The following is a 26,594-nucleotide window of genomic DNA, read 5'->3' as shown; positions in this document are numbered from 1 at the left end:
CCAGGCGTAGAAAAATGTCCATAAATAACGATCTTCGGTAATTATCACAATCAACATCTCAAAGTTGTCAAATCCCAAGGATAAAAAGTTCGAACTCAGACAAGGACCCAAAAGTGGAGAAGGCCATCAACTGATAACATTAGGACTTCATTGTAAAATACTAATCACAAGTCCAATAAAGCCATCAGCAACACAGGAGGCTGTGCACTTTGCAATAGATGATTATTGTTTTATGACTATACAAAGCTAGACCAAAGCCTAATCTACCCTATTCTCAAACTTGACTAAATACCTAAAGCATGATTAGGATTGACATCTGGTGCGCATAAACCACCAAACAATGATCTGATAGCGCAGGACTTTTGCATACATTAACTCCCTCAGATGATGAGTCAGGTTGAAGAGAAGCAAGGCAATATTTCTCTTTAACAGAAGAGAAGGCACTATCCTGGTTCATACAACAGAGCACTCCCTAATGCCCATAATAAATTCATAGCAAAATTGTGATATGCTTCAGGAAACAGTTCGCCCATAACATACGGATGCAATATAGAGATTCTTAGCCCATTTCTCCTGCAATAACATCACTATAGTTCAGTACCAAAAAGGAGATTATCAATCAGAGGAAGAACTTAAAAGACAAACTAATGTATGGTCAACCTTGACATGTGTGCTGGGAAAAGCAGAAGTTCGAAGAGTCTCTTGTGTCTCATCTGCAGGCTTTCTTCTTGGAACACTAAGAACAAATGCAGCTTGATCCCACGTAGCAGCAGTAGCTGTGATGCGATACCCAGCATCCCATCTCCTATGAATACCTTCACTAGGGTACAGGAAGTCCAATTCCACAACCTGAAAACAACACACACATAATTCACAAATTACAAGTTCATCAGCAGCCGCAAAATTAGTCATAAGATGCTGCATCCCACAAACCTGATCAGCGAATCCAGCACCACGGGACATAACAATTGCCCATCTAGTTCCAGCAGTTGCCATGGCAGTAACATAGAAACCCTCCCTCCATTTCTTATTTATCCACTTAAATGGAAAAGACTCGCTCACTTTATAGGACTGCTGTAAATACTGAGTACCTATTTTTAAAGAAGCATGAACAAATAAGGCAAGTCTGCAGCACAAAATTTATCATAAATTGGCATTGACCTTAAGAAGCAGCACTAACCCTTTGACATAACAACCAATGAGCTCCCGTTGTTTGCCCCTGCTATTGCACTAATATAGTAATTCTTCTCCCATTGTTCCATTATCCATTCCTACACCAAGACAGTAAAATAGATGAGCATGTTAACGCCATGATAACAGATATCTGAAGAACACAATTAACAGCGAAAGCACAAGATGGCTGCAAGTCAAGAAAAATAGAAAAGACACCTTGTGAAGAAAATAAGGTGAGAGCTCATAAACTTGAGCAGTGAACCCAGTGCCGGCGTCCATTATCAGGGCCCACAAGTTTGAACAAGAGGCCACACTGCTGATAAAAAGACCATCCTCATTTCCTTTCTCAATATGCTGAGAAAGCCTCATATCTGCCACATTATAGTGATACCTGCAACACCAACCAACCACCATTATACCAATTCATTACTCAACAGTGAACCTGGAACACAGAGACCTGAAATTTAATACCGTTGCTTCATTGGGCGACGAGCATTGTAAACGCTAATCCACTGGGTTGCCGGCATTCCCATTCGAACTTTCTTCTTTGGTTGCTCATCGTCATCATCTTCAATTGTTAAACGGCCTCTCTTATGTCCAACTTGAAATATAAGCTTCATGAAAGAGAGACCAAAGTTAGGAACAATCTGAATCACTTTCCAGAAGATCTCAAGCTCTTTACCAGGAAGCAGTAAGGAGAATGGCAATAGAAAATGCAAAGAACCTTCTGAGCACCATCAGTATTAATTGGCCTGATGTCAGGATTTGGGCCAACTATCCCGTCAAAAAGGGATATATACTTTGCATAATTAGGCTCTTCATCAAACTTCAAGTTCACCACATACTCAACAAACTGCCGGAAAGGTGCAGGACAGAAGCAACAGAGTGTATCTGGAGAGGTTGCCATCTTCTTTTTGCAGACAAGGAAGCCTTTATTCTCACCCTATATAAACATTGTATAAGAATAACAAGTGTATAGGGTAGAGTTCAAAATATTAGATTTACAAGCAGTCAACCTGGTATCCTTGCCAAGGAAGGCGACCACGAAGAAGAAAGATGAGAGTATAAGCAAGAGATTCAAGATCGTCCCTGCGGCTTCCAGTTCTTCCAAGATGGGCATGAACACTTGCGTAACGTACGGTTCCTCTGAAACATTCAGCCTTCTGTGTTAGCGAGCAATGACATGAAAGTAAAAGAAAGAAAGCACAGGCCACGAATCACATGTAAAAGATGCAAAATATTGCATTATTACAATACCTGAAAACATCTGGTCGCTGATCATAGTCAACATGAAGGCCGGTTGAACTATCACGCCACCGGGTAGCTGAAGGGCCAGACGGCATACAAAAATTAGAATTTGACTTTTTCTTATTAGTGATTGATAAAGCATTGACACACTTGGATGTTTACCTAGTCCAAGATCAACAAGAAACAATTTTTTCTCGTCAGCCGTTCCAGGTGGACCGAGCAAAAAATTCTCTGGTTTTACATCTCCATGCACATATCTGCAAAGTTCAGCCGTTACAAGAATAGAACAAGTAAATTCCTCGAGTTGGAAGGGAATCAACAAAGTTATTAATGCCTCTGAACTTCACATGGATATAAATCTGCCTAATTAGCTTTAATAAAGACATTGCTAACGCAAAGCCTTGGATAACCAGAATCATGTAACCACTTTAGCCAACCAATACAATCAAGCCACACATTATTACACATACACCAGCAATTAAATTAGAATCTGTATGCTACACTTAGCGGCACAAAGGAACACTGTAATCCAGAAATTTTTTTTTATTACCATGTCCATTAAATTCGTATACTCAAAATTTTTTGTAAGATACTAGCAGTAAACATTCTTATCCAGTATTTCCATGTTAAACTTTTCACAGTTCTTTCCTGCTACAGATTAAGAATTCCTCTCTAAATTCGATAAATCCCAGACCCTGCACACTTTTTGCTTGCACCAAATACTAAAACCAAGAAAGGGTCAAGGAAGGACTTATAGCAAGTCACCTTAGGTATCTCGCACAATATACTTTTAATTGAATATAAAGGCAAGGAAACCTAAGACAGCAGAACAATCTTTTTCTCATAGGACCCAAAAGGATAAAGATTGCATGTTAATGACAGAAAAATTACCCTCGGGAATGCAACTTCTCTAGTATGGAGATGGCTTCAATGGCGATACAAGCAACCATCTCAATAGACATTCTGTAATCGAAAAACAAGAACAGGCATTATAAGTTAATCAAATGATTCAGTATTAAAAAAACAGTGATCACAATCATCTCCAAGGCCCAAAAGAGAAACTAACGTGTGAGAATTGTTATTCCAGACATCCCATAAACTGGGACCAAGCATATCCATGACCTGCAAAGAAAATAACGCTTTTCAAATATAAGTTTCCAGTTATAAATATGTAAAACAAAAGTATTGAAATGGAAAATATATTATAAGCTTAGTGGCATACCATAATGTAGTAGTCACTTTGCCGACCCTTGTAATGCACACGTGGTATGCCATGACTCCCACCAAGTGCACTAAGAAGTAAAACCAAGGAAATAGATGGAGGTATTGCAGCAGCAAATTACAAAGACAAAATTTCATAATGATAACAGCAAAGATGACTTACGTGTACACTTGCCACTCATACGGTGGTCCATAGTTACAGCCTTTGCTGCTTCTATGCTCAAATTTCAAGGCAACCTAGAATTGGACATACTCCATCTTGTTATCATGAAAAGAAGTATAGATGCAGCTACCATGCAGAAAAAGAATGACAAATGCCATACCTCAACAGCTCCTGATCCCGTTCTCTCATTTGGATTTGGAGGATTAATTCGACGACCAACATAGACCTGCCCAAATCCTCCTTTTCCCAACTTCCTCTCAATCCGATATGCGGGTGAGCCACTGACCTGGACCTATAGACACAAACAAACAGAAATAGTTATTCCAATCTCTGTAGGATGGCCTAACAGCCTTTGACAACTGACAGTAATACACACAAAATTCCACTGCCAACTTAATTCACCTCCAAGCAAAAGCAAAAAGCAAAAAAGATTAGTTTACATCAATCAGGTAAATTCACCTACTTCAGTACAACTGATCTTTTTCCATGAGGAAAAGAAAAAGAACTTACCTGTTGAGTGACTAATTCACAAAAGAACTCTTTCTACTAAAGCAGGTTTAGAAAAGTTCAATTCCTCATAAAATATCTACCCAATCAACATTAAATTTTGAATAACGCAACAAACTTAGCAACAGAAAAATGAAAATTAACCAGCAAAAACATCAAACAGTCCCCAAACGCCCCTCCCTCGAACTGCACAGTTGAACACTTGTTCAACAAATTTCTTAAAACTCTGGCTTGCAGGCAACTTTTGACACCAACTAAACGCAGAGCTGAGTCATTTAGAACCACCTACTTTAGCGTCCCCAAAAAGTTCATTCTAGACGGTCACATAAATTTGAAGAGAAAAACACAAAAGTCCAATGTATCAACTCGAAACCTCATATTAGCACCTTAAGAAATGAAACATCACCTGCACCCACCTTTTGTTTTCTTCTTTTACTGGTTCCAAAATATATTCAAATAAAACATTAAAACTCATAGTGTTTGAAATTTTTTTCTTCTGAAATGCCTCATTAAATAATCATATCAAAACCACCATAGTCAATCTAACAACAAAAATACCAACTTTACCAAAACTTGCACAAAAAGTTGACAAGTTGGACTAAAGGGAAACAGGATTTTGCAGTTTCAAGTATGATATGCAACGGCAGTAGTAAAAATAGATGTACCCTCTCGGGAAGGGGAGCAGTGCTGCCTTCGTCCTCAGCCCCCAAGCCCTTATCACCACTCCGACCTCCGCTATCGTATTCATCCATTATTTCCTTTTCCCCTACCTCTTCCTTCAAGTTCAAATTGACTGCGTCTCTTTTATCCTCTTGTTCACCAACCGACGCCGTTTTCTTCACATCATTTCTCTGCTCATCATCAGCATCATCATCCACCCCAAACACTGGCAACGGCTGCTCCGCCTCTTCCTTCTTAATCCTATTCTTATTTCTATTATTAATCCTCCCTCCGGTTTTATTCCCTGCTGTCGTTCGCCTCTGCCGAGTAGTCCTCACGGCTCTCTTCGCCGGCGTTGCAGCTCTCCGACTACTGTTTCTCCTCGGCTGTTCGGAAGGCTCGTCCTGTCTAACGTTAGCAGCAGCAGCAGCAATCGGCAATCCACGGCGGCCTCGTCTCACTCCGCTACGCAGTTGAGGCATAGCGATCGTCCATCAACTCTTCTTCTGATGTGAATTCGCTAATCCGACCTTCATCAAATCTTCTTCCGATCGGCTAGGTTAAAATCGAATCCAAGAAAACAGAAATGAACCAGAAACCCCGCAGGGAAAAAAAAGGTTCGTTATTCCACGATCGAATCTCACTTGATCGATGAATTAATTGAAAAATTACGGCTTCAAAATTGGGAAATTAGAGATCCGAATTAGGGCCAAAAAAAATCACAGCAAAAAATTAGTGAAGAATGGCTCGAGAAATAGAAAGAGACAGAGAGAGAGAGAGAGAGAGAGAGAGAGAAGCGTATGGTTCTTTTCAGTCGTCTTGATTTTTCTTTAATAAAGTATAATACCCTTGCCCAAGCAATTATTTTTTGTTTTCTAAGTAATTTTTATAGTAGTACAATTTAGGGGCCTTTTTTTAATTATTTTGGAGGAGGTTTATTTTGTGGATGCCCTCGTTTTTAATCGGGGCATGGTGACGTGGGTAATTTTCATTGGTTGGTTGGAGATTAAAATTTGATCGATGCTTCGGCACTCGCGGCTGGTCGAATAAGACGGTGACAGGTTGTGGTGGATACACGATTCTTTGGGAATGGGGGATGTAGGGTAACAAAGCTCCAGGGGGTTTTATGTGCGAGAGGGCAAGAAACTGAGAGGGGATTCAAAATTTTTTGCTGTTTTAAAGAAATTTTCCTACATTTTGCCTTTTCCCTCCTAAATCCAACATTACACACTAATAGTCACAAGTACGTACTAAATGTACTAATACACTATAGTTAGTAGGATACTTGTTAGAGCACCTCACGAGTAGAAATAGAATGTGACGATTAATAATAAAAAAAAAAAACTAATAACTAGAAGCACATTTTCTTTTACAAATAGAAGGAAGAAATAACTAACTGGGAGCTAACCGGTATAAAGAGCATGCGATAAAAGTGTGTTTGGACAGAAGATTATTTGGAATAATTTTGTGAAAAAAAATACTATATCACTTTTTATACGTGATGTATGTGAAATAAAAAAATAATAAAAATATATTTATTATGTAAACAGATAAAATTGTGTAGATAATGATTATTCAGGCAATAAAAGCAACAAAAATGAGAAAAAAAATTGTAGGTGCAACACTACTAACCCTAACTATCACATATTACTATTTGCAAACCAATAGCTCTTAAGGATATACTTTTAGCTTTGTGGGAAGATGATGCAAAGTCTACACTTTTTTTTTTCACACAATGATGCAAAGGATATGATTCATACAATGTGTCAAAAACAACTCACAAATATATATAAAAATTTAAAAATTAAATTCAACAATATTTTTTACCTATCACCACCACTCCCCTTCTCCTCCCGCCTTTCCATTCCCTCTTCCTCTTCCCCTTCCCTTTCCCCCACCCCCAGATCAGGCCTCCAGTTGTGACCTCACAACTTTCTGGTCACAATCTGGAGGCCAGAGGCCTTGATCTTGTCAAGACCAGGTCGAGGGGGAGGGGAGGGGAGGGTTGTGAGGTGGGGGGAAAGGAAGGAGAGGAGAAAGAGTGAAGGGAAAGAAGGAAGGAGAGGAAAGAAGGAGAAGAAATTGGTGGCGGCAGTAGTGAGTAGTGATGGTGAATGGGTATAATGCCAGTGGTGGTTGTGGGTGCTAGTTTTAATTTTTAAAAAGTAACATAAAAATATTTTAATTTTAAAAATTATCCCAAAATATATTCAAAAATCTTAAAAATCACAAAAAACATATCTCTACTATAAAAGTTTTTTATATATACCACTATAATAAAATATTTTAAGAATACTCCCAAAAGCAGCTAATTCAAACGGAGAGGAGGCAACCGAAAGCAAGCAGACACAGGTGATGGGTAATGCAACTGTGGAAACCACTAATTTGGGCTGACCTTTTACTCTCGAAACTCTTGAAAAAATGGTCAAACCACTAATTGCTTCAACCTGGTGCCCTGGTGGTTAGTTACAACTTGTATAGTATTGGGTTGTTAGTATTGGCAACATTGGTAAGCCTCATCAAGTATATCAAGAGTCTTGAGGCAATTGAGCTTGAATTTATAGCCGATTTGATGGACTAATCCTAGGCCACGACATATTTAAAAGCCTAATGCCGGGCTAATTTGTTTAACAATATTCGCCAGTTTAATGGCCGGAGGCCCAAGGCAGTAAGTGTGTCATATTGTTGGGCCTGGACACCAGATATCTCTGATAAAATTTGCTCCACAAAGTGCAGCTCTATGTGGCTTTGGTTTATTCTTTAGGAAAATGGAGCAACCCTTTTGTCTTTTTTTTTTTTTTTTTTTTTTCCTGACGAAGTGGGTATCCAGGCCTTTGGCCTGACTAATCCCACTCCGATCCGAGAGAGGAGGCTCCACTCCATTCTGAGTAAGGTAGCAAAGGGGCTTGAACCCTGGTTGCCCAAGTAAATCTACCATACCCTAAAGAGGGGGAGCTGACCGCTCGACCTAACCTATGGAAGCGAGCAACCCTTTTGTCACCTAAGCCATTTGAAGTTAAGAAGATGCGAAAGCGCATCAATCTCTATAAGAATGGTGCGTTCCAAGGTGCGAAGTGGGAGAGATGGTACAAATCTACTGATTAATTTTATATATATTGAAAGTGTATACACTAATAGGTATAAATGCGTATCATCTATTTTAATTTTAATTATTATACATATAACATGCATTTATGCCTGCCAGTAACAAATAAAAGAAGCCAACTCCTTATCTTAGCATAAGCATTAGTAGGAATGAACTTGAACTTAATTTTTTCAATTTGGCACCCAATTTGATAATTTTCATGTTATGCCAATAATTCATAAAGGTGGTGTAGATGTCCATCTGGCTTCTATATATTGTTTGTTGTATAAGAATTGTACACTTTTTAAGAGGTTGAGGCCAACATTTCTTTACCACTTAGTATCCTCACTCAATGGAGCAACCAATTTCCAAGCCTAAGTGGGAAGCCAAGGTGTCAACAAAGCTAGCAAATGCAAGTGCAGACCAAATATGGCCATTTCTTGAAGATTTCTTTGGCATACACAAGTATTTCCCCAGCCTCGCCACTTCTTACGGCATCCATGGAAGCAATGGAGAGATTGGATCGATTCGATACTGCGAAGGGTCATCAATCCCATCCCAAGAAACCAAAGAAAACGAAGAAGAGAGATCAACAGTCATCAGCTGGTCCAAAGAGAAGTTAACAGCCATTGACCCTGCTGAAAAGTCCTTGAGCTATGAGATTATTGATAGCAATACTGGGTTCCATTCTTACGTTTCGACCATTCAGATCAACAAGAATCCGATTCCAGCAGGGGATAGCACTATTGTTGTATCTGGTGATGAAGATGGTGGTCGACTAGGATGTGTTGTTGAGTGGTCATTTTCAGTTGATGCTGTTGGAGGCTGGAGATTAGAAGACTTGGTTAAAAAATATGAAGTGGGGCTGCACCGGATGGCTCAGAAAATGGAGGATATCCTAAGCAATTCTGGGGAAGGTGAAACTTATAATTAGCTACGTATTATTATGGTTGGGTACAAGTTTCATTAAGTGGGTGGTGGTAGGAATCCACTCTTTTTTTTTCTAAGTCACTCGTCGCTTATCTACTTTGCATCTATTTTTATTTATCCTACTCTAGTCTATTCTAAGGAAAATGTTCAAAACTGAAGGAAACTAAATCACCATTGGACTGGACAGATGCATTATTATGCACCCATATGAATTTAGAAGAAGTTATTTCTCCTTAATCTTTTGTTATAAATGCTGAGCTTTATGGGACTAAGACTTGATTTCTGTTATATGGAAATGGCACAGTGAAACAAAATTGACAAGAATTAGTCAATTACTGGTTATAGTCATAGAGATTTTGTTTTTATACACATTCTAATATCTTCTTCGGTTGGGACCATTTTCCTCATATTTTCTTTCATTTTCTTATACCAACCATTTTTTGTTTTTAAGTATGGAAAAAATCATTTCATTCAGTAAAATTCCACTGCTGATAAAAACATATATCAAATCAAACATAACATAGATATAGACATATCTGAAATTAATAGATTCTCAAAACAAGTGAAAATAACATTAGTACGTCAATGTATTTTCCATCTAGATGAATCGGATAGATTTGTGCGTTATCTTTAAACAGACATATTTGAATAAAAATTGGTTCAAGCTCAAGAGAAATTAGTCAGATAATAATACATTCATGGAAGCTTCTGGGTGGAGATTTAGCTTGCCTTGTTTGGATCGTGATTTTTTTGCAGAAAAAGTTTTACATTTTTCGTGAATATTTTTCAATCACTTTTTTTATTTTACATACATCAAATCGTTACAGTACATTTTTCTGCAAAAACTATAAAAAATAGGAATCCAAACGGGTAGTTAATCTGAACTCTCGTTTGAATTGCTATTTTTTGAAATTTTTATTAAGAAAATATACAATACTAATTTGATATATGTAGAGTAAAAATGTGATTAAGAAACACATTCACCAAGAAGAATTACAAATTTTCTTTAAAAAACTGAAATTCAAACAAGGCTGGAGTTTAAAAAGTGAGCTACAACTTTGCAACGTCGGATACTTATCTCTTGTTCTGTAAGCAAAGGCTTTCATCTTATGAGCTGCCGCCCAATCCTGAGATGCGCGGTTGGGAGGAAATTAGCTGTTTGATATCTTCAGCCCCGTTCCCCAGCTCCTATGGAGCCTAATTAACAAAATTCTGCCACATGTCCGGAGTTGGCCTTACCTGGGCTGTGATTTTCAAAAAAAAAAAAAAAAATTATATTTTTCATGGACACTTATTTTTTTTTCTTCCAAATGGTAGAAAACACACAAACACCACTACACTCAAACGACGCAGAAGGCATCGAGAAACCGTCCAGAAGGACAATTTAAGGGGGATCCCCAGAGAAACCCTATCCACCCAATTGGTGACAGGAAGGGCTCCCCATGGACCTTAAACTTAGAGTAAAGATCCCACGATACACTCAAACGACGCAGAAGACATCGAGAAATCGGCTCAGAAGAACAATCTAAGGGGGACCCATAGAGAAACCCTATCCAGCCAATTGGTGACAGGAAGGGCTCCCCATGAACACTTATTTCAAGTATCCTTTTATTTTATATACATCAAATCGTTATCGTACATTTTTTTTTATCAAAATTTTTAAAAATTCTAATCCAAACGAGGACGTGAGACCAATGTTTTCAGAACCGGACCGGACCGGCCGGTTCGACCGGTTGGACCGCGAACCGGCCATGTCACCGGTCCGGTCTAATACTAAAGCCGGAAGTTCATGGAGAACCGTTGAAATTCGGACGAACCGGACGAACCGTTAAGAACCGTGAACCGGCGGTTTTTTAAATTCTTCAACAAAATATCAAGAATGGTGTAGTTAAGATTCGAACCTGGGTCTCCAAGTTTGGATATGACAATCTTACCGCTAGACTGTAGTTAATTTTGTTGAGAATTCTACTTGACTAAACAATATATTAAAACATCAAGTTCTTCTCTTATTTTTTTTTCAATTTTTTCTTCTTAACCATTTTTAACCCAAATATCCACAACAAGATTTTCTCAAGTCTTCACCATTATTATCAGGTTATTATCTTTAGCAAATTGTAAACAAGTTGAAAATTTCAACTTTTCTTGTTTTCCAACATCTTAGTAAGTTTAATTTTTTTCTTTTCAAGGTTTTTTTTTCTATATTATTATCTTTAGTTGATTTTTTGCATTTTCTTCTTTTTCCCCTCAATTTTCATATGTTTCCCTCATTTTTGTTTTATTTTTATTCGATTAATTAATGATGAAATTTTTGCAAAAGTAGTGCACATCCGTGTAGGAATTGGGTAGGAATTACAAATAATAACATTGGGCTGGTCAAAAATATGGTAGTTAGCACATAATCGAAACTATTGATAATTGAATTTAAAATAATTAATGGTATAGGATCGTTGAATTTAATATAACATGTTAATTAGTAATGTTTAGTAGCAATTAATTTTTTATGTGTTTAACTGTATATTTATTTTTCAAAAATTTTTAGTTTTTTTTAGTTTGAGCATGTAAGAGCCCGGTGCAACCCAATGAGTACAAACAAATTCACAATGATGCACAAAGATATATCAAATTTAAGCACAATAAAGAAAACTTAATTAAAGAGAAAAGATAAGAAATGCAAACCAAATATCAAACCAATAGCCTCTTCAATTGATGGCGATGCTAACCAAGATGTACAAGTGAAGGCTCACTCCTTCCTCACCCCAAATACTCTTTGGTTGAGCCAAGGAGTTTTACAACAATTCTAGTTAACCCTCAACAACCTACACTTGAAAGATCACTCACCCAATTAAGAACTATTTTATACAAATGAGGCAACCTTCACCAAGGTTTTACCACTTCAAGTGATAGGTTCACCTTCACCAAGGTTTTACCACTTCAAGTGATAGGTTCACCTTCACCAAGGTTTTACTCCTCCTAGAGAATAACCTTCACTTGAGCAACCTCACAACCCAACTTTCCCAACCCCTTATACAACCAACAAAGAATCTTTCTATTCAAAAATCTCACTTGTAAGCTTGTATTTTGTGTTGGCAAAAGTCTCTAGTCTTCTTGTGCTTTGGAGTTTTTATAGAAGGTGAGAAATGGTTCCAAAAGACTCTCCAACGGTCAAATATTAATTGCTGTCAAAACTAGCCGTTGGCCTGTCGGACGTCCGAACCCTGCGTCCGAACGTAGGCAGAGAGTCATCAAATCTTTGCGAAATTTCTCGGACGTCCGATGCGATCGATGTGCGTCCGACAGAGTTTCCTTCTTGATGTTCTTCATCCTTTCGGACGTCCGATAGCGTCCGACATGAGTGCCCTGTTTTTGCTTCTTCTTTTATGCCACAAGAATCTGTTCTAACAAATTACTCACATAAAAACATTAGCCCAAATCTACATTTTGGTTTGTTAATCATCAAAACCAAGGATTGATCGACCAAGGTCAACAGAGCAATTAGATTTATATTTTTATAATAAAATTTTAACTTTTTCAGCTTAAGTTGATGAAATTGTGAAGGTGGTGTGGTTGCTTATCATGCCACTGATAAAAGTTTGCTATTCAAATAATTTGTCTTAACTTGAACTCTTTTATGGATTTTTTTAAGGGTTGTAAAAGAATTTTAATATTTAATTAATTTATTTTTTGTGTTTTTATTTGTGATAATTGGTGAACATTTGGATTGTATCTATTTATGTTTATAATGAATTTATGAAAACTTATGGTGAATTATGATATTTTAATTATATTTATCATTCCATGTTTTATGTATAACTTTTAGAAAATTTATTATTATCATAACTTAAATTAAGTTATGTTGGTAAAGTTCAAGTGTAGAATGAAACCTGCTTAGTACTTAGCACTAAAAAAAAAAAAAAAAACAGTGAACCTTTGAATCGGCCGGTTGGACCGGTCGGACCGATCGAACCGCGAACCGGCCACATCTCCGGTTCACTGACCGGTCCGAGTTTAAAAACATTGCGTGAGACTTTAGTCTCAGAGTTGAGCCCGATTCCCTAGTAGAGGCAAATGCTTATCTTCATTTCTTTCAACATTGAATAAGACCCATAGTTTGGCCCGATTCCAACATTGAATAAGACCCATGGTTTGGCCTGATTCACAAAACTCTATAAATTCCATGCATGATTCACAAAACTCTATAATTTTCAAGAATGCATACAAAATCCCAATCTTGTCAATAAAATTTCTTCTCGACAGGAAGGAAGACAAACGATAGAAAAGCTGATGAAGAGAGGTGAGCCCAGCTGTCTAATTTACCAAGACAGACAAACAAGGTGGAAGAGTTATTTTTTCTTTGATAATAACGAGGTGGAAGAGTTAAGTTGCAACACTTGGCAGAAATAGGTGTTAAGGGGGGTTCATGTGGGGGCCGAGGATTTCAACCGGGAAATTAGGAAGGTTTGTCCCTTAGTGTCAGAGCTTCAATACATAGCATCTTCGTGTTTAGATCTCAACAAGCCTCGTTTTACCCGTAATTAGCGGTTTAATAGCACATGTTTATGGGGCTTTTTCTAGTTTGCGGACAAATTTAATACAATTAAACCCATGACTTGTTATACTAAAAAGTATCTGAGGTATGTTGACTATGAACATGGATGACATAATTATCTAGAGGTGTGTTTTGCCACCGTTGCACTTTTTGATATGGTTTATGAGAGAAAAAAAATAATTTTGGAGTCAAAATTTATTTGATTGCATTATCAACATATTTTTAATCATTTTTTATCTCAAATATATCATATAAAAAAATACTATAGTATTTGTTTCAAAAAAAAAATTATCCCAGATAATCTATTTTCCCAAATAACCTTTGTTATAATGTGATAGATGTGTTTATGATACAAACATACTAAAATTTAAAAAAAAAAATTCAAATTACAGTACCGGGTTTTTCCCTCCTTTTCTCTAAAACTATTTTCTTCACATTCTCCGTAGAACTACTCTAGTCAAAATCTCCTTTAATTTTCTGCGAGAGAGGGAGCAAACAAATAAAGTCTTTTCCCATAGGAGGAGCCATCTTTGTAGTTTTCAATTTTCCTAGCTTTTATTCTCTTGGAAAGCCATTTCCCCCCAAAAAAATTTTAAAATTTTCCGTGAATGCATTTTCTAATCGTTTTTTTACTCTACATATATCAAATCGTTCCAGTAATTTCTACAAAAACACCAGAAAATAGCAATACAAACAGAACCTAATTTTCAGCACATTTTTGGTCACAATCCCCATCCTTGGGGTAGGTGAGGTGCCAAAGCTTTTACATAAGCTATAATCATCACCATGAACTAACATTCCAAAGAGGCAAAGGCTCGAGAAAAAAAGAGTGAGTATTGTCCTTATCATGAGAATTCAATACCAATGTTGTCCTCACAATCCCACCATACCCCAGGACCACTCTCTATGGAACACCAAATTGCTTTTGGCTTACATTCCGTATTCCAACTTTATGCAACTTTTGTCGGCCCCTGATTTCCAGAACTGCAGAACATAACATTTTCCAAGCCGTTTAATTATGCTTTAAGACTTACTACTTGGTAATTTGATGTTAATTATCAAGTGTGGTAGTTTAGACAAGACTTGGAAAACAATAGATTTAGATTCAATTGGATCATTAGCAACAATCATTTAATTAGTCCTTAATAGATTAAATCTTTTGCACTGCTAAAACAATAACCGCACCAGTGCTAATTTAATTACACTAAATGCCTTCACAAGACCTAACTCAGCTGACAGGATCATTAACAACTTTCTATGAACTAACAATATACTTATTTTTTTAACACTAACGACTAACGGCTATAGATGTATGTCACATGTGCATGATTTGAATTTTAAATTTAATTTTTTTTATGTAACTATGATCTAAATCTGTTTCTGACAGTGTATAAAAAACTTATTTATAATTAATTAGATGATTGGGAGATTTCTGACCATATCCACCTTACGCATTCCTAAGGGTGATTGGAGAAATATAAAACTAAAAAAAAAAAAGAAAAAGAAAAGTCAAACACCTCACCTCCAACTTAGGATATATATATATATAAGCATTCATTACTCATTAAGATATATATATATATAAGCATTAATTACTCATTAAGGAGTAGATTATTGCGTGTTTAGTTAGTCTTTCTCTTTATTGATTTTCATTTCGTTCTTCTTCTCTAGGGGTGTTTCGCTTGCTAGCCGATCGTGAGCGGCTCGAATATGAGCTCGACTCGAGCTCGTCAATATCGAGTTCGAGTCGAGTTCGAGCTAATTAAGTCGATCTCGAACTCGAGCTCGAACTCAAAAACATTAAGCTCGTTGGCTCGCGAGTGGCTTTCGAGCTCAATTATATATATATTTTTTATATTTATATTTTTTATTTTAATAGTAAAATTACATATATATCCCTAATATTTTATTATTTATTAAAAAAATTATTATTTTATTTATTTTTAAAAATAAATAATTATTTTTTATTTTTTAAAAATAAAATAATAATAATTATTTTTTTATTTTTTAACCTCGAGCTCGATATTTTGAGCTCGTCGAGCTCGAGTTTGAGTTTGAGCTTCACAAAATTAACTCGAGCTCGGCTCGATTAGCCAAAGCTCGGCTCGTTTGCACCCCTATTCTTCTCTGTCCTCTTGTATTAAAATTTGTCACGTAAGGTCTGGCCAACCTAAATTAATTATCTTCCCTCTCCAACTCCAGCCCCACGCACCCACAGTTTGTAGTGCGCTACTATATAAAAACCATGGTCCTAATCCAACACGTCGTTTAGTATTTGTTGTTATACATTGTCCAAGCTCTCTGGTCGTAGATATTCCTTCCTGCCAATCCTCCCTCCTCGATTCCTTCTCGTCTTTCTCTCTCAGAAATTAACATGGCAGCACAAGAACAAGTGAAATGGGAAGGCAAAGCTACGGCAAAGCTAAATGGGATTGGAGCAGAACAGGTATGGCCTTTACTGGAGGACTTTTGCAGCTTGGACAAATGGCTCCCTGCCATTGATACCTGCTACCGAGTTGAAGGGATCAATGGGCAGCCTGGACTTGTTCGCTACTGTGCCTCCAAACCCCCTTCCTCGGACGATTTTGATGATGAAGAAAACAAGAATCCTGGCATGACCAAGTGGTGCCATGAGAAGTTGTTAGCCATTGATCCAGTGGTACGTTGTCTGAGCTATGAAGTTCTGGACAATAATCTGGGATTCAAATCTTACGTAGCAACCATGAAATTGTTGCCAGCAAAGGGTGATGATGATGATGATGATGACAAATTCGGGTGTCAGATCGAATGGTCTTTCTTGGCTGATCCTGTGGAGGGGATGACTTGTGATGTTTTATCATCTCACCTTAACTTGTCCTTGCAAGGCATGGCGGAGAATATGGAGAGAGCTTTGCACTCAAATTAGTCGTCAGATGATATATATATATATCATCCATTTTTCATTTGTATTTTTTGACAGTCTACTAGTACATGTTTTGCCTTGTTAATTTCCTAGGACTCGTCGATAATCAAGAATAAGAGAGCTAATTATGTTGTTGTTAGTTGTATTGTGAGAATCATGTGGTGTTGAAATTGTAGGCCCAGGGCTAAATTAAGCACATCTCTTGCAGTTTGGTAGTCCAACCATAACACATGATATATGCAAGGTAATTAAGGAGAAACTGAACCAAGTTTTCCACTTCCACCACCCCAAATTACAAGGGGAAGTCATGCACTAATTTCTGACTCTTAAATATTTAAGACTCTTCCAATTAAGTGCTGGTAGAATTAGAAAGAGACATAATCAACCTCAAAATCTGGAGAAGAAAAGTGTATATATGAGCATTGTGTAATACCATGCAATTTTTATATACCACCAAACCTATAGAACCCCGTGTTGAGTTATGGATAAAAATGAGTATTTCAGGGGAAGAATGCCCTTATAGTTTTCTGAAAAGTTTCTCAGGCAAAATGTAATCTTTACAAGGATTTAAGTAAAGATTATAAATGTTTTAAGCGGATATTAAAAGGCTTCACAAATTCTTTTCTATTAGGGCATAAATGAAAATTTTATTTTTGAAAGGACGCCATAGAATTTCTCGAGTCTGGGGTGTCCTCATGCCCCACTTTACATTGACCATTTCCTTGTCATACTTCACCACAAAGAAAAATCACCTACCTCTAAAGAGTGATTTTTTTTTTTTTGGGTAGTGTATATTGTTATTAAAATTAGGCTGGTACAATATAGGAAAGAATAAATATAAACTAAAAAGAAAGAAATGGGTGGAGATGGAAAATAACAATCCGAGGTTTGTGAGCACAATTTCCTTAAAACAGATTCGCCCCCTACAGGTAGAGTGCTCAAGGTTAAGTAGGCGTCTGTCTCTCAGGATACAACGGATTCAAGGTGAATATGTTAGCACCAAACTTCTTCATCACAGCGAACTCGAACTAGAGCAATATGGAACACTATAAAAGATGAAGATGCAAAAGAATAAAAGAAAAATTGGAGAGAGAGCTCTTTTTTCAAAACAAAATAAAAAGAGAATTAGATGCTAGCCAAGGGTGATTGTAGAAATTGGAAACAAATGTTAAATTCCATTTAATTATCTTCACATTTATCAAAGTACCACATTCATGTACATACATGTATTCTCGAAAAGAAAACTCCAAATTCATGTATTAACAATTATGTACATAAATACTTAATTCCTAAGTACATCAATCCTAGGTACATGAATCTTCAGGTACATGAATGATAGATAATTATCCTTGGATTCTATCAAGAGTGCCGTTATGAGAACGATTTTCTCATTCACTCTACAATGGATTTTTCCAACATATATTTTGTTGTTGACTTTCTGCACGTACTCTCATTTTTATTCTAGGATTCCCTCTAAAGGTTTGGCACACTCTTAGCCCGGCACGTGATGTGTCAGAATTCAAGAAATCGATATCTCGTTTCCACAGTTTAGGAATTAAAAAAACAGAAATTGGCATAAAATGTTTGTTCTGGGAAAAAAGGCAAAATATATGCTATGTTGGAAGATAGGAGCAATAATAATAATAATAAAAGGCAGTGCATAAGCTCATTCTAGTTGGTACATTTGACCTGCTTAGTGATAAAGAGTATAACAATAATGTTTCTGAAAAGTCACAAAAAACTTCTGGTTTGTTGTTTAGTTTGTAGTTTTACTAGTCATTAGTCCCTGATGACTGGTGCTCCACCCTGCTGCTTCCGAAGGTATTAAAGTCCAAGATCCACCTAACTTGATGAATAATACTGCTCAACAAATGTCACAGTACTTAATTCAAATATTCAATAGCTTTGCAATGAGAAATGACCTCAAAGTCTACAAAAAATGAGAAACGTTTACGGCCAAAAACGAAATGGTAAACACACGAGAATCAGACAAATGGTAGTCTTGAGGACAAATTCAATGAGTGACATCTTTCATTTTGACAGAAATAGGAGGTATAAACTATTCTAAACAAATCGTGGATTTTAGTGTTCAAATTTAGTTCATTATTTTGACAAGTTTGAAATTTGTTCAAACTTGGCTTATTTACTTCTCGATCTTAGTTTGAAAGAACTTTTGTCGAGCCGAACTCGAGTAGTTGGAACTTTTTACATGTAAATTTTACTTATATGCTAATCGAGCCAAATTTAAAAGTTTATCAAACACAAATTATTGTTGAAGTTTGATTTGATTCCTTCTTACCGAATCGAGCTCGATTCCAATATCTGAGTAATTTGGTTTTTGTCTTCCAGCTCGGGACAGAAAAAGTCCATCAGCTTCATTTTGCAAATGCTTGAGCGCAAGCAAAAGAACAATAAGACATCTATCTACTGTTGATTCATCAGGAAGTTCAATAGCTCCTGCTGATAGGGCACCTCTCAAGTTTGTCCATGTCGCATCATGAAGACTTGCTCTAAATTGTTTGTTTCCTGCAGGGATAGAGTTCTTGCTGGACGCAATTTCGTGGAGGCATTGCATACGTCTCTGACCAAATATGTCAACATCCATGCGGCATTTTGCTTTTAAAGCTATCGTGAATATCATAATTCTCCTTATTTGAGTTTGCTTTACCTCCGAGTCTGCAAGTAATTTTTGCATTGTGAAGCCAGTAAACATTTGTCAGATTAGTACCGATTTTTAATGAGCATCAAAAGAGGGCAAGTAGATCAAAAGCCAAAAGATATCTCTTAGCTGGCAATGTTTGATGCAGGCCAGAGCCAGATGCCACCAACACAATGCTCAACTCTATAGGAAAACACAAGGTGGTGGTTATAAACAGTTCCGCAGCCAAAGCACGATAAATTGGAAAATCTCACCAAATATGTTGCAATTATAGCAAAACAGAAATCATGGGTTCAGACATGAATTGTTTCAGTACACCACTAGCTTCTCACCATAAAACTTTTGAGCAATAGCCACAGCACTAGCTTCTTGCCAAAAATTTTGTGAAATATATCATAGAGCTGACTCCAACACTGAAATCTATATAAGCAGTAAGGGAACTAGTCGATGTTTCCTCTTAATAATAATAATTTACATTTTCAAGCTTCCCAGGCTCAGTTTTTTCTCCATCCAATCAATAATATCCTGGCCTATTTCTTCGCGCTCGGGTTCAAAGAGGAGGTCATGCAAAAAGCCATCATAGAGCTTTATGTCCTTAAACTCGGAAGCTGCCGCATTGTACAGATCTTGGGAAGCTAGCGGATCTGTGACTCTATCAGCAGTTCCATGTAGGACGAAAAAGGGAACTGTAACGGACTTGAAATTACGTGTCAAATAAGAAGAGATGCGCAAAATCTCATGGCCTGTTCGGACCCTCATTGGGCCAGTGTAGACCAATGGGTCAGAATATTTGGCCACAAGTGCAGCAGGGTCCCTTGAAACTGGAATACCCCTTTTATGAGAACCTTTGAACTGGTACCTCGGAGCGACCAGTGAAAACAACGGAGCTACAGCCTGAATAAGAATAAAACCCATACTTTTGAATCAGTCACCAGGGGGAAAAAATGCGTTTTCAGACAATAGTCCAATACCAAAGGCAAGCCAACAAAATGACAACTCAATAGGAGCAAAAATAAATGTCCCGACACAAAAGTACAGATGCAGTCCTTCCCTTTCCACTGTTCTTTCTCTTAACCCTGCCTAAATTTTGAATACTAGCCAAGAAGTGGGAAAAGAGAAAGAATGAACTTACGCTAACAATTGGATGTGCTGGCGTCACACGCAAAGCTGGTGAAGTCAATATGATTCCTTCCAACATCATCTCTATTTGGGGATATGAAGCTGCCTGCTCAGAAAAGTAGACAACTCAAAATTTAAAAAGGCAATCAGAGGCCAAATATTCAAACTCATTTTTAGGTCTATTAAACAGACTTGCCTTCAGAACCACAGCCCCCCCAGTTGAATGGCCAAATAGGAAGCATGGTATACCAGGGTGACCCCTGTTGATCTTTTCCAAGAAAGCTCCCTGTTCAGCAGAAGTAGCACCTAGCTTATTGATTGACCAAAATAAAGCAATCCACCTTCAAAGCACACCCCCTACCCCCTTAAAATCAACCAAAAAAAAAGAAAAAAAAAGGAGAAACAAATCAATTTGTCTAATTCAACGATGGCATATTGACCAGATATGAGGAAGCAGAAGCACAAAGTTGTGAGGAAGCAGAAGCTATAGAGAAAAGGTGGTGAGGAAGCCAGAAGTAATATGACAAATATGGGCTACAATCCCAAGGACAATAGCCTTGACAAGGGAAATAATTCCAGAGATTGGATGGTAAAACTTTTAATGCACGACACAGGGAAGCGGAAGGATCACGGGAAAGAAATCCATGGAAAAAAACTTACAGTGTCAGCAACCACATAATCCAGGGAGGGTACATAACCATGCAAACCATCACTCCCTCCATGACCTATCACAGGAATGAGCACCTCAGTCACCAAAGGCAGCGTTTTCTCAAGGACAGACAATAAGCGTACATTTGCAACCGTTTAAGAGACATAACATGATAGTGTCCTTAAAAAGTTAACGAATAGAATTACATGAATATGACCAAGCCTAAAAAGCAAGAAGTATGAAACAGAAAATAGAAAAATCTTAAAAAAGTAAGTTGAAAAGGAAACTGTCATCAACAGGCGGCCACCGACAAAAATACTGTTCAACTAAGATGCTATTTCAATGAAAATAGCTCTCTACATAAGTACAACAATGTGTTGTAATAATAACCCCAGCCATCCAAAGATGGGCCCCTAAACTCTTGTAAATGAATTTCAAGGATACTGATCTAGCATTTAGATACTATCCCACTATTAAGTCATTATCATTCATTAATGGGTTTGCAATCCTATAAATTGTTACTAAGCTTCAGCCTACAAGGTATGTATATACTTAAAGTTTTAGAGATCATAATCCATTGTTTGCACAAATACAGCACAACAGGTACCAAATGAGCAGAAAGATGATTAATGAGTTACAAGAGAAATGCTGTTAGAAGGAATACTGCTAATAAGCTGGCTTGTTAAATACCAAAATTTGCAAGTGTACGAAAATAAATGACATGATATCAAGCAGCTACCTATCCAGTCCATTGCATAGACCCCAAAGTTATAGGAGTTAAGTTGTCTAGCAAAATCAGCATAGCGGCCACTGCACATGAAAAGAGCAGAACAAATACCTCAGTCTTGTTATTTTGACTAAATATCAGAAGTGGAAACCAGTTTAACTGTCAGGTAAAAAAAGATATAAATTGCAGCCTGATTTGAGAGGCACTGAACACCCCCAGCCCCTAGCTGTCTTGCCCAAAGGAAAGGTTATTTTCAAATTATATACATGCCTGTGCTCATTTAGTCCGTGGATGATGATCAAGATGCCTCTGAAATAATAAACAAGTCCATTAATACAGACGTCCAAAAAGGAGCAAAAAAATTAGCAGCTGAAAACTGAGATATGTACATGATCTCAATGTGCAAGAACTCAGAGACTAGCTGCACCAGAGCCCATTAGGCCTTTCTTCTAGTTTAAATCCTGGTTATCCAGAATTTTATTAAGAAAAAATGAATTGTTGCAGTGCAAGATTTGCTTAAAGTGACAAAGAACCGACAAGAAAAAAGGTGTCTCTAAAAAAAGAAAGATTTGCCATATATCCATGGAAAATATTCAGACAAAACGCAATATATTAGATAGTGCAATGCACACAAGAACACTGGCAAATAAGATGCCAACAAGTACAAGCTATCAATTCAGTCATGAATTAGGTAATGGAAAAGCAAGAGCTATAATTGATTTGATGTACAACACTCAATGCTTTCCCTACAAAATTGACAAATCATTTGGCAGACAGTAAACATGATACAGCAGCAGTCTAGGACATTGTTAACATAAAGCCAATGAGCTAATTTCTAGCCAATTGTTAAGATGTCCATCTTCATTGTTCTAAAGAAATACATGAAATTGACCATCCCAAAACTTGTATATTTTAAGTTCTTTCTGCATGAACTTTGGATAGCAACTAAATATGGAACCACATTACCTACCACCGACCGCATTGATGCAACCAGGAGACTGCATAATAAATAGGTGGATCTGTAATCAAATTGTGGTCCAAGATGCAAGATGCCCTCATTTCCAAGGTAGAACAAGTGATAGAAATCAATATAGCTCACTCTAAACTAAATCTTTCATCTTGTTTAACCAACTATGAGTGAAATTTAAGCAAATTAAGGTGGATCCCAAAAATAGGGAGGAAGAAATAATGCTTGACAAGTGAAAATTACATATAAATAATCCTTTGAAAAACATATGGACAAAAAGAGGAGGTAGGTAGGTGCCCCAAATTTTATGTTTCAAAATGCTCATAGTATATGCACATGTTTGCTATACAATAACCTTATCCTTAATGATTAGAGGACTACCATGAAAAACAGATAAGTCTACTCATAACATGCAGAATTTGCAGAACAAACCAGGAGACAGGATGATATAAACCACAATTGCTATATCCCAAATATCAGCAAGACTGAAATATTGGGATAACTAACTATAGACTAGTAATTCGGTTTTCAAGCTTGCATGCTACTCCGATTTCTGCTTTGCATTCTCAACTCTGAACTGTCCACTGATTAATAAAGTTCCACCCAGAAGACAATGAAGCAAACCACTTACATCCAGAAGGAGAAAAAGCAAACTATGACCACCTATCTCTCACAAGATTTCAATATCAACAAAGAGTTGATTGCCTTATTCAAATTTCGCTAAGTCCTTAACAGAGCACCTCTTACTAACTAAGTTTTAGTACTTTAGAACAAATCATGATGGCGTCTTAAAAATTAATAAAATCACGGCATGTGCAGATGCCATGCAGTTCCAGATCACTAAGAACCACATGCTTCCCGCAAAAGAATATTATAAAATTCAGTTTAAAAATTCCAAAGACCATGTCCAAGTTTTGGTTCCTTCTTTAAATACTACTATTAGACAACTCTTAACAGAAAAATAAAATACTCAACAAAATCCCAACTACCATAGAAATTTTGCATCTTCCAGCAATCCACAATCCTCATCACTAAATATATCCAACAACTTATTTTCCGTATCAAACACGTAGACATGGAAAATTTGAAGCTTCAAACGGCCATCCGGATTCAAAACAAAAACTACACGGAAAACTCCTAAGACTGCTTAACAGGTTTTTTTTTTTTTTTTTTTTAAATAATAATAATGATCACAAAATAAAATGAAAAATTGGAAATTTGAGAGCGTACTTCAATTCACCGGAAACCGGAAGCCACGAGCGACAAAACAAAGCATTCCTTCGAACTCCAGAGAACAAGGAAGTGCTCCAGAGGCACCGGCTATTTCCATTTCCAGAGTCGCTCTCGGACTCCATACCAGCACCTGCATCTGCAGCGACCATCTGCAACGCCTCAGCTAGAGCTCTACGTCTAAGAGTATCCTCCTCGTCTTTCCGGAATTTTCTCTTTTTCATCAACCACTCCTCCGATGCGGAATCCGCCACCGACGACGGAGACGACGGAGGCGAGCAGTGGCGGTGGGGGAGGAGAAGCACAATCATCCATAAGAAAATAGACTGGATTAATATCAAACCACGCCGCACCGCGTCGTACGAGAAAACCGCGCGGCGGAGGTTTTTACAAACCGGAATTATGCGACCGCTCGCACCCGAGGTCAGCTCCTCCACCTGCACCGCTTCCATTTCGGTAACTATTCTTGACTGAAGATATAAAAACAAATTAACAATTTACAAAGAGAGGGCAAAAAATAAAAAATGAAGAAGAAGAAGAAGAAGAAGAGATGGAGGAAAAGTATGTACAGGAAGCGGATAGATTTCTGGTGCAAGTAAGAGTATATTATTAACGTATGCGGACCGGTGATGAAGAATAAGAGGAAGAAATGAAAGGGGAAGAAATGGAAGAAAGGAAAGCGTGTTCGATGGCAGTATTTTATGACGGGCGATTTAATGTATAATAATACAACTAATAAATACTAACTACTTTCTTTAGTAGACCGTCTTGATTTGACCTGGTCTATCAGCATGGGGATTGACAATTAACTATGGAAATAATTACGGGTCAAGTTATAACTAATTTCATAACAATAAATGTGCGTCTTTTTAAAAAAAAAAAAAAACAATTTCACCTACTAATGAATTGAATATGAATGTTCGCATTGCAATTTTGCTTTAAAAATTTTTTTACATTTTTGATAAATATATTTTTTAATCATCACTTTACCTTATATATATATATATATATATATATATATATATATATATATATATTAAATTGCTATATTATATTTTTATAAAAATTTCAAAAAATAGCAATTAGAGCGGACTATAATGAACAAAATTTTTTGACACTGCATAGAATTGGAAAATGACATATAAATGAATCAAAGATAGTTGAGCTTATGTTTAGCTTGAACTTGGACTTAAATAAACTTGGTTAAAGATAAGTATTCAACCAAATCTTAGCTATATTATCAAAAAATGGGATAAATAAGTTAAAAGGGTTCATCTAATATTCTTTCTAAGAAAAAAATTAGAATACAACTATATTCGTCATTTTTTTTTTTGCATAATATCGAATATTATGGAGTATGTTGGGGTAGAAAATTATTAAAAAAGTATTTCAATGGATTATTATTATTATTATATTTTTGTGATATGATGTATAAAAAATAAAAAATAGCTAAAAAGATTAAAAGAAAGGTAATTAAAAAAATTATATTTATAATGCGAGTATATAATTTATTGCAAATAATGATCAATCTAAATTTACTAATACCTGTGCTATTACTAGTTTATAATTGAGTGGTAGAGTCACTATGTTGAATAATTCTTCTCTGCTTAAAAAAAAAAAAATTCTTCTCGTTTGTGGTGACAAGTATTTGATATTTGTTTGAACTTTAACGACATAATTCTTGAAGTATGAAAATCAATAATGGTCAGTGTTCGAATTTAAATCCGTTGACAATAATGTGGACACGGCAAGAATCGAACCAGTCGGTGGTTTTAGGCCTTTTTTTTTCTTTCGGTCAAAAGGTCATCACTGGGTGGTTCTAGGCTAGGGATGGGCATTCTGGGTCCATTCCACAGAGGGAAGGCCTCGTTAGTTTTGAGATTTAATTTTTGAGTTTTCTTAACGACTGTTCAATGTGCATTTGTTAATATACTTAAATTTCATTCAACCTATCATTTATACATACATATTAATAATTAGGGATAATTTCAGAAACCTCCCTTGAGGTTTCATAAAATATCACTAAGCACCTCCCACGTTTTCAAAATCTCTCTTACCACCCTTTGAATTGACATTTTGCTAATAATAAATGTCAGCTCCTCTAACCAAAAGTATTAATAGAAAATGCATTTTGGAGGAGAGAGAGAGTTTTAGTTCCCTTAATACCCTTAAACTGACCAAAAAAAATGTACGTAGAAAGTGAGGGGGTCAAAATGTGAAATGCATGAAAATTGGACTGCAAGTGAGAGAGGTGAATGACCGTTAGGAAGGCAACGGTTCGTTGGCTTCCTGGCAGCAATATTAAAAGGCAGAAATAGCTTTAGAAAATGGGCAAAATTGAGGGGAAATTGGTACAAGAAAAATGACTAGCTATCAAAAAGTATGACATTTTACTCTTATTTATTTGTTTGTGCTATGTTATTTGTACACCTTTTTGGAACTTTAAAACTTTGTAATCAGCAATGTAAATAGAAAAATATATATTTAACCTTTTTTTTTTACAAAAACTCCCAAGAACAACCATTCAAAACCACCCCAGTTTTTTTCAATATATACAAAGTTAGTTTCCTTTCAACTCACCCTTGTTATAAGGGTATTATTATTGGACGTATGCATAAAAAAAATTTGATATTCCAAAGAACATTATCGTAGCCACATGTTCTGATTATATCAATGTAAGGAAGAAAATTGAAAGAAAAATAAAATAAAACAAAACATATTAAAAAAGATATCGAAAGGGTAATAATAAGGACCCTATTCTCGTTTCTAAATTTGCTACCAGTGTTGGATGTCAAAAGACATGGTGCT

The 26,594-nt window shown here is 36.5% G+C and overlaps 4 protein-coding genes across 6 annotated transcripts; 2 read left to right on the top strand and 2 right to left on the bottom strand.

Annotated features, from left to right (window-relative positions):
- Positions 1–114: 114 nt before the first annotated feature.
- On the bottom strand, positions 115–5,831 carry LOC140013680 (casein kinase 1-like protein HD16). The gene is made up of 16 exons (XM_072063371.1): positions 4,978–5,831; positions 3,966–4,097; positions 3,806–3,879; positions 3,644–3,713; positions 3,488–3,543; positions 3,313–3,384; positions 2,584–2,678; positions 2,431–2,497; positions 2,190–2,319; positions 1,898–2,116; positions 1,645–1,787; positions 1,390–1,564; positions 1,181–1,271; positions 934–1,091; positions 661–849; positions 115–573 (listed from the first exon to the last, which is right to left on the bottom strand). Exons 1-16 carry the CDS (start codon positions 5,452–5,454, stop codon positions 514–516), a joined length of 2,208 nt encoding a protein of 735 aa, XP_071919472.1. The 5' UTR covers positions 5,455–5,831; the 3' UTR covers positions 115–513.
- Positions 5,832–8,221: 2,390 nt separating this feature from the next.
- On the top strand, positions 8,222–9,224 carry LOC140013181 (lachrymatory-factor synthase-like). Its single transcript, XM_072062279.1, has one exon. The coding sequence runs from the start codon at positions 8,410–8,412 to the stop codon at positions 8,989–8,991; it is 582 nt and encodes a 193-aa protein (XP_071918380.1). The 5' UTR covers positions 8,222–8,409; the 3' UTR covers positions 8,992–9,224.
- A 6,509-nt stretch (positions 9,225–15,733) lies between these two features.
- Positions 15,734–16,574, top strand: LOC140013825 (uncharacterized). The gene has a single exon (XM_072063995.1). The coding sequence runs from the start codon at positions 15,908–15,910 to the stop codon at positions 16,436–16,438; it is 531 nt and encodes a 176-aa protein (XP_071920096.1). The 5' UTR covers positions 15,734–15,907; the 3' UTR covers positions 16,439–16,574.
- A 2,760-nt stretch (positions 16,575–19,334) lies between these two features.
- Positions 19,335–24,504, bottom strand: LOC140013633 (uncharacterized). 3 transcript variants are annotated; one of them, XM_072063082.1, is made up of 8 exons: positions 24,356–24,504; positions 23,787–24,256; positions 21,860–21,898; positions 21,602–21,672; positions 20,874–20,938; positions 20,406–20,499; positions 20,227–20,315; positions 19,335–19,988 (listed from the first exon to the last, which is right to left on the bottom strand). In XM_072063082.1, exons 2-8 carry the CDS (start codon positions 24,236–24,238, stop codon positions 19,566–19,568), a joined length of 1,233 nt encoding a protein of 410 aa, XP_071919183.1. In that variant the 5' UTR covers positions 24,239–24,256; positions 24,356–24,504; the 3' UTR covers positions 19,335–19,565. The 3 variants fall into 3 exon arrangements, with proteins under 3 accessions (XP_071919183.1, XP_071919184.1, XP_071919182.1); XM_072063083.1 differs by having other exon boundaries at positions 23,787–24,223; positions 24,356–24,500; XM_072063081.1 differs by having other exon boundaries at positions 23,787–24,500.
- Between the last annotated feature and the right edge of the window lie 2,090 nt (positions 24,505–26,594).

Source organism: Coffea arabica, chromosome 8c (assembly GCF_036785885.1).
Source record: "Coffea arabica cultivar ET-39 chromosome 8c, Coffea Arabica ET-39 HiFi, whole genome shotgun sequence".
In the NCBI taxonomy this organism is placed as follows: Eukaryota; Viridiplantae; Streptophyta; class Magnoliopsida; order Gentianales; family Rubiaceae; genus Coffea; species Coffea arabica.
Note: the sequence above shows the minus strand (reverse complement) of the source record. Positions and strands in the feature narration are given on the sequence as shown.

Bases quoted from the DNA above. Each gene is read 5' to 3' on its own strand.
- LOC140013633 (XM_072063082.1), bottom strand. From the start codon at position 24,238: ATGGAAGCGGTGCAGGTGGAGGAGCTGACCTCGGGTGCGAGCGGTCGC. The intron at 21,899-23,786 runs GTACGCTCTCAA...TTATTATTTCAG, and splicing joins CCGGTTTCCGGTGAATTGAA to AGGCATCTTGATCATCATCC. The intron at 20,939-21,601 runs GTAGCTGCTTGA...TTCCTGTGATAG, and splicing joins CTATGCAATGGACTGGATAG to GTCATGGAGGGAGTGATGGT.
- LOC140013825 (XM_072063995.1), top strand. From the start codon at position 15,908: ATGGCAGCACAAGAACAAGTGAAATGGGAAGGCAAAGCTACGGCAAAG.
- LOC140013680 (XM_072063371.1), bottom strand. From the start codon at position 5,454: ATGCCTCAACTGCGTAGCGGAGTGAGACGAGGCCGCCGTGGATTGCCG. The intron at 1,788-1,897 runs GTTCTTTGCATT...TCTTTCATGAAG, and splicing joins ATACTGATGGTGCTCAGAAG to CTTATATTTCAAGTTGGACA. The intron at 1,092-1,180 runs GTTAGTGCTGCT...CTTTAAAAATAG, and splicing joins ATTGGTTGTTATGTCAAAGG to GTACTCAGTATTTACAGCAG.
- LOC140013181 (XM_072062279.1), top strand. From the start codon at position 8,410: ATGGAGCAACCAATTTCCAAGCCTAAGTGGGAAGCCAAGGTGTCAACA.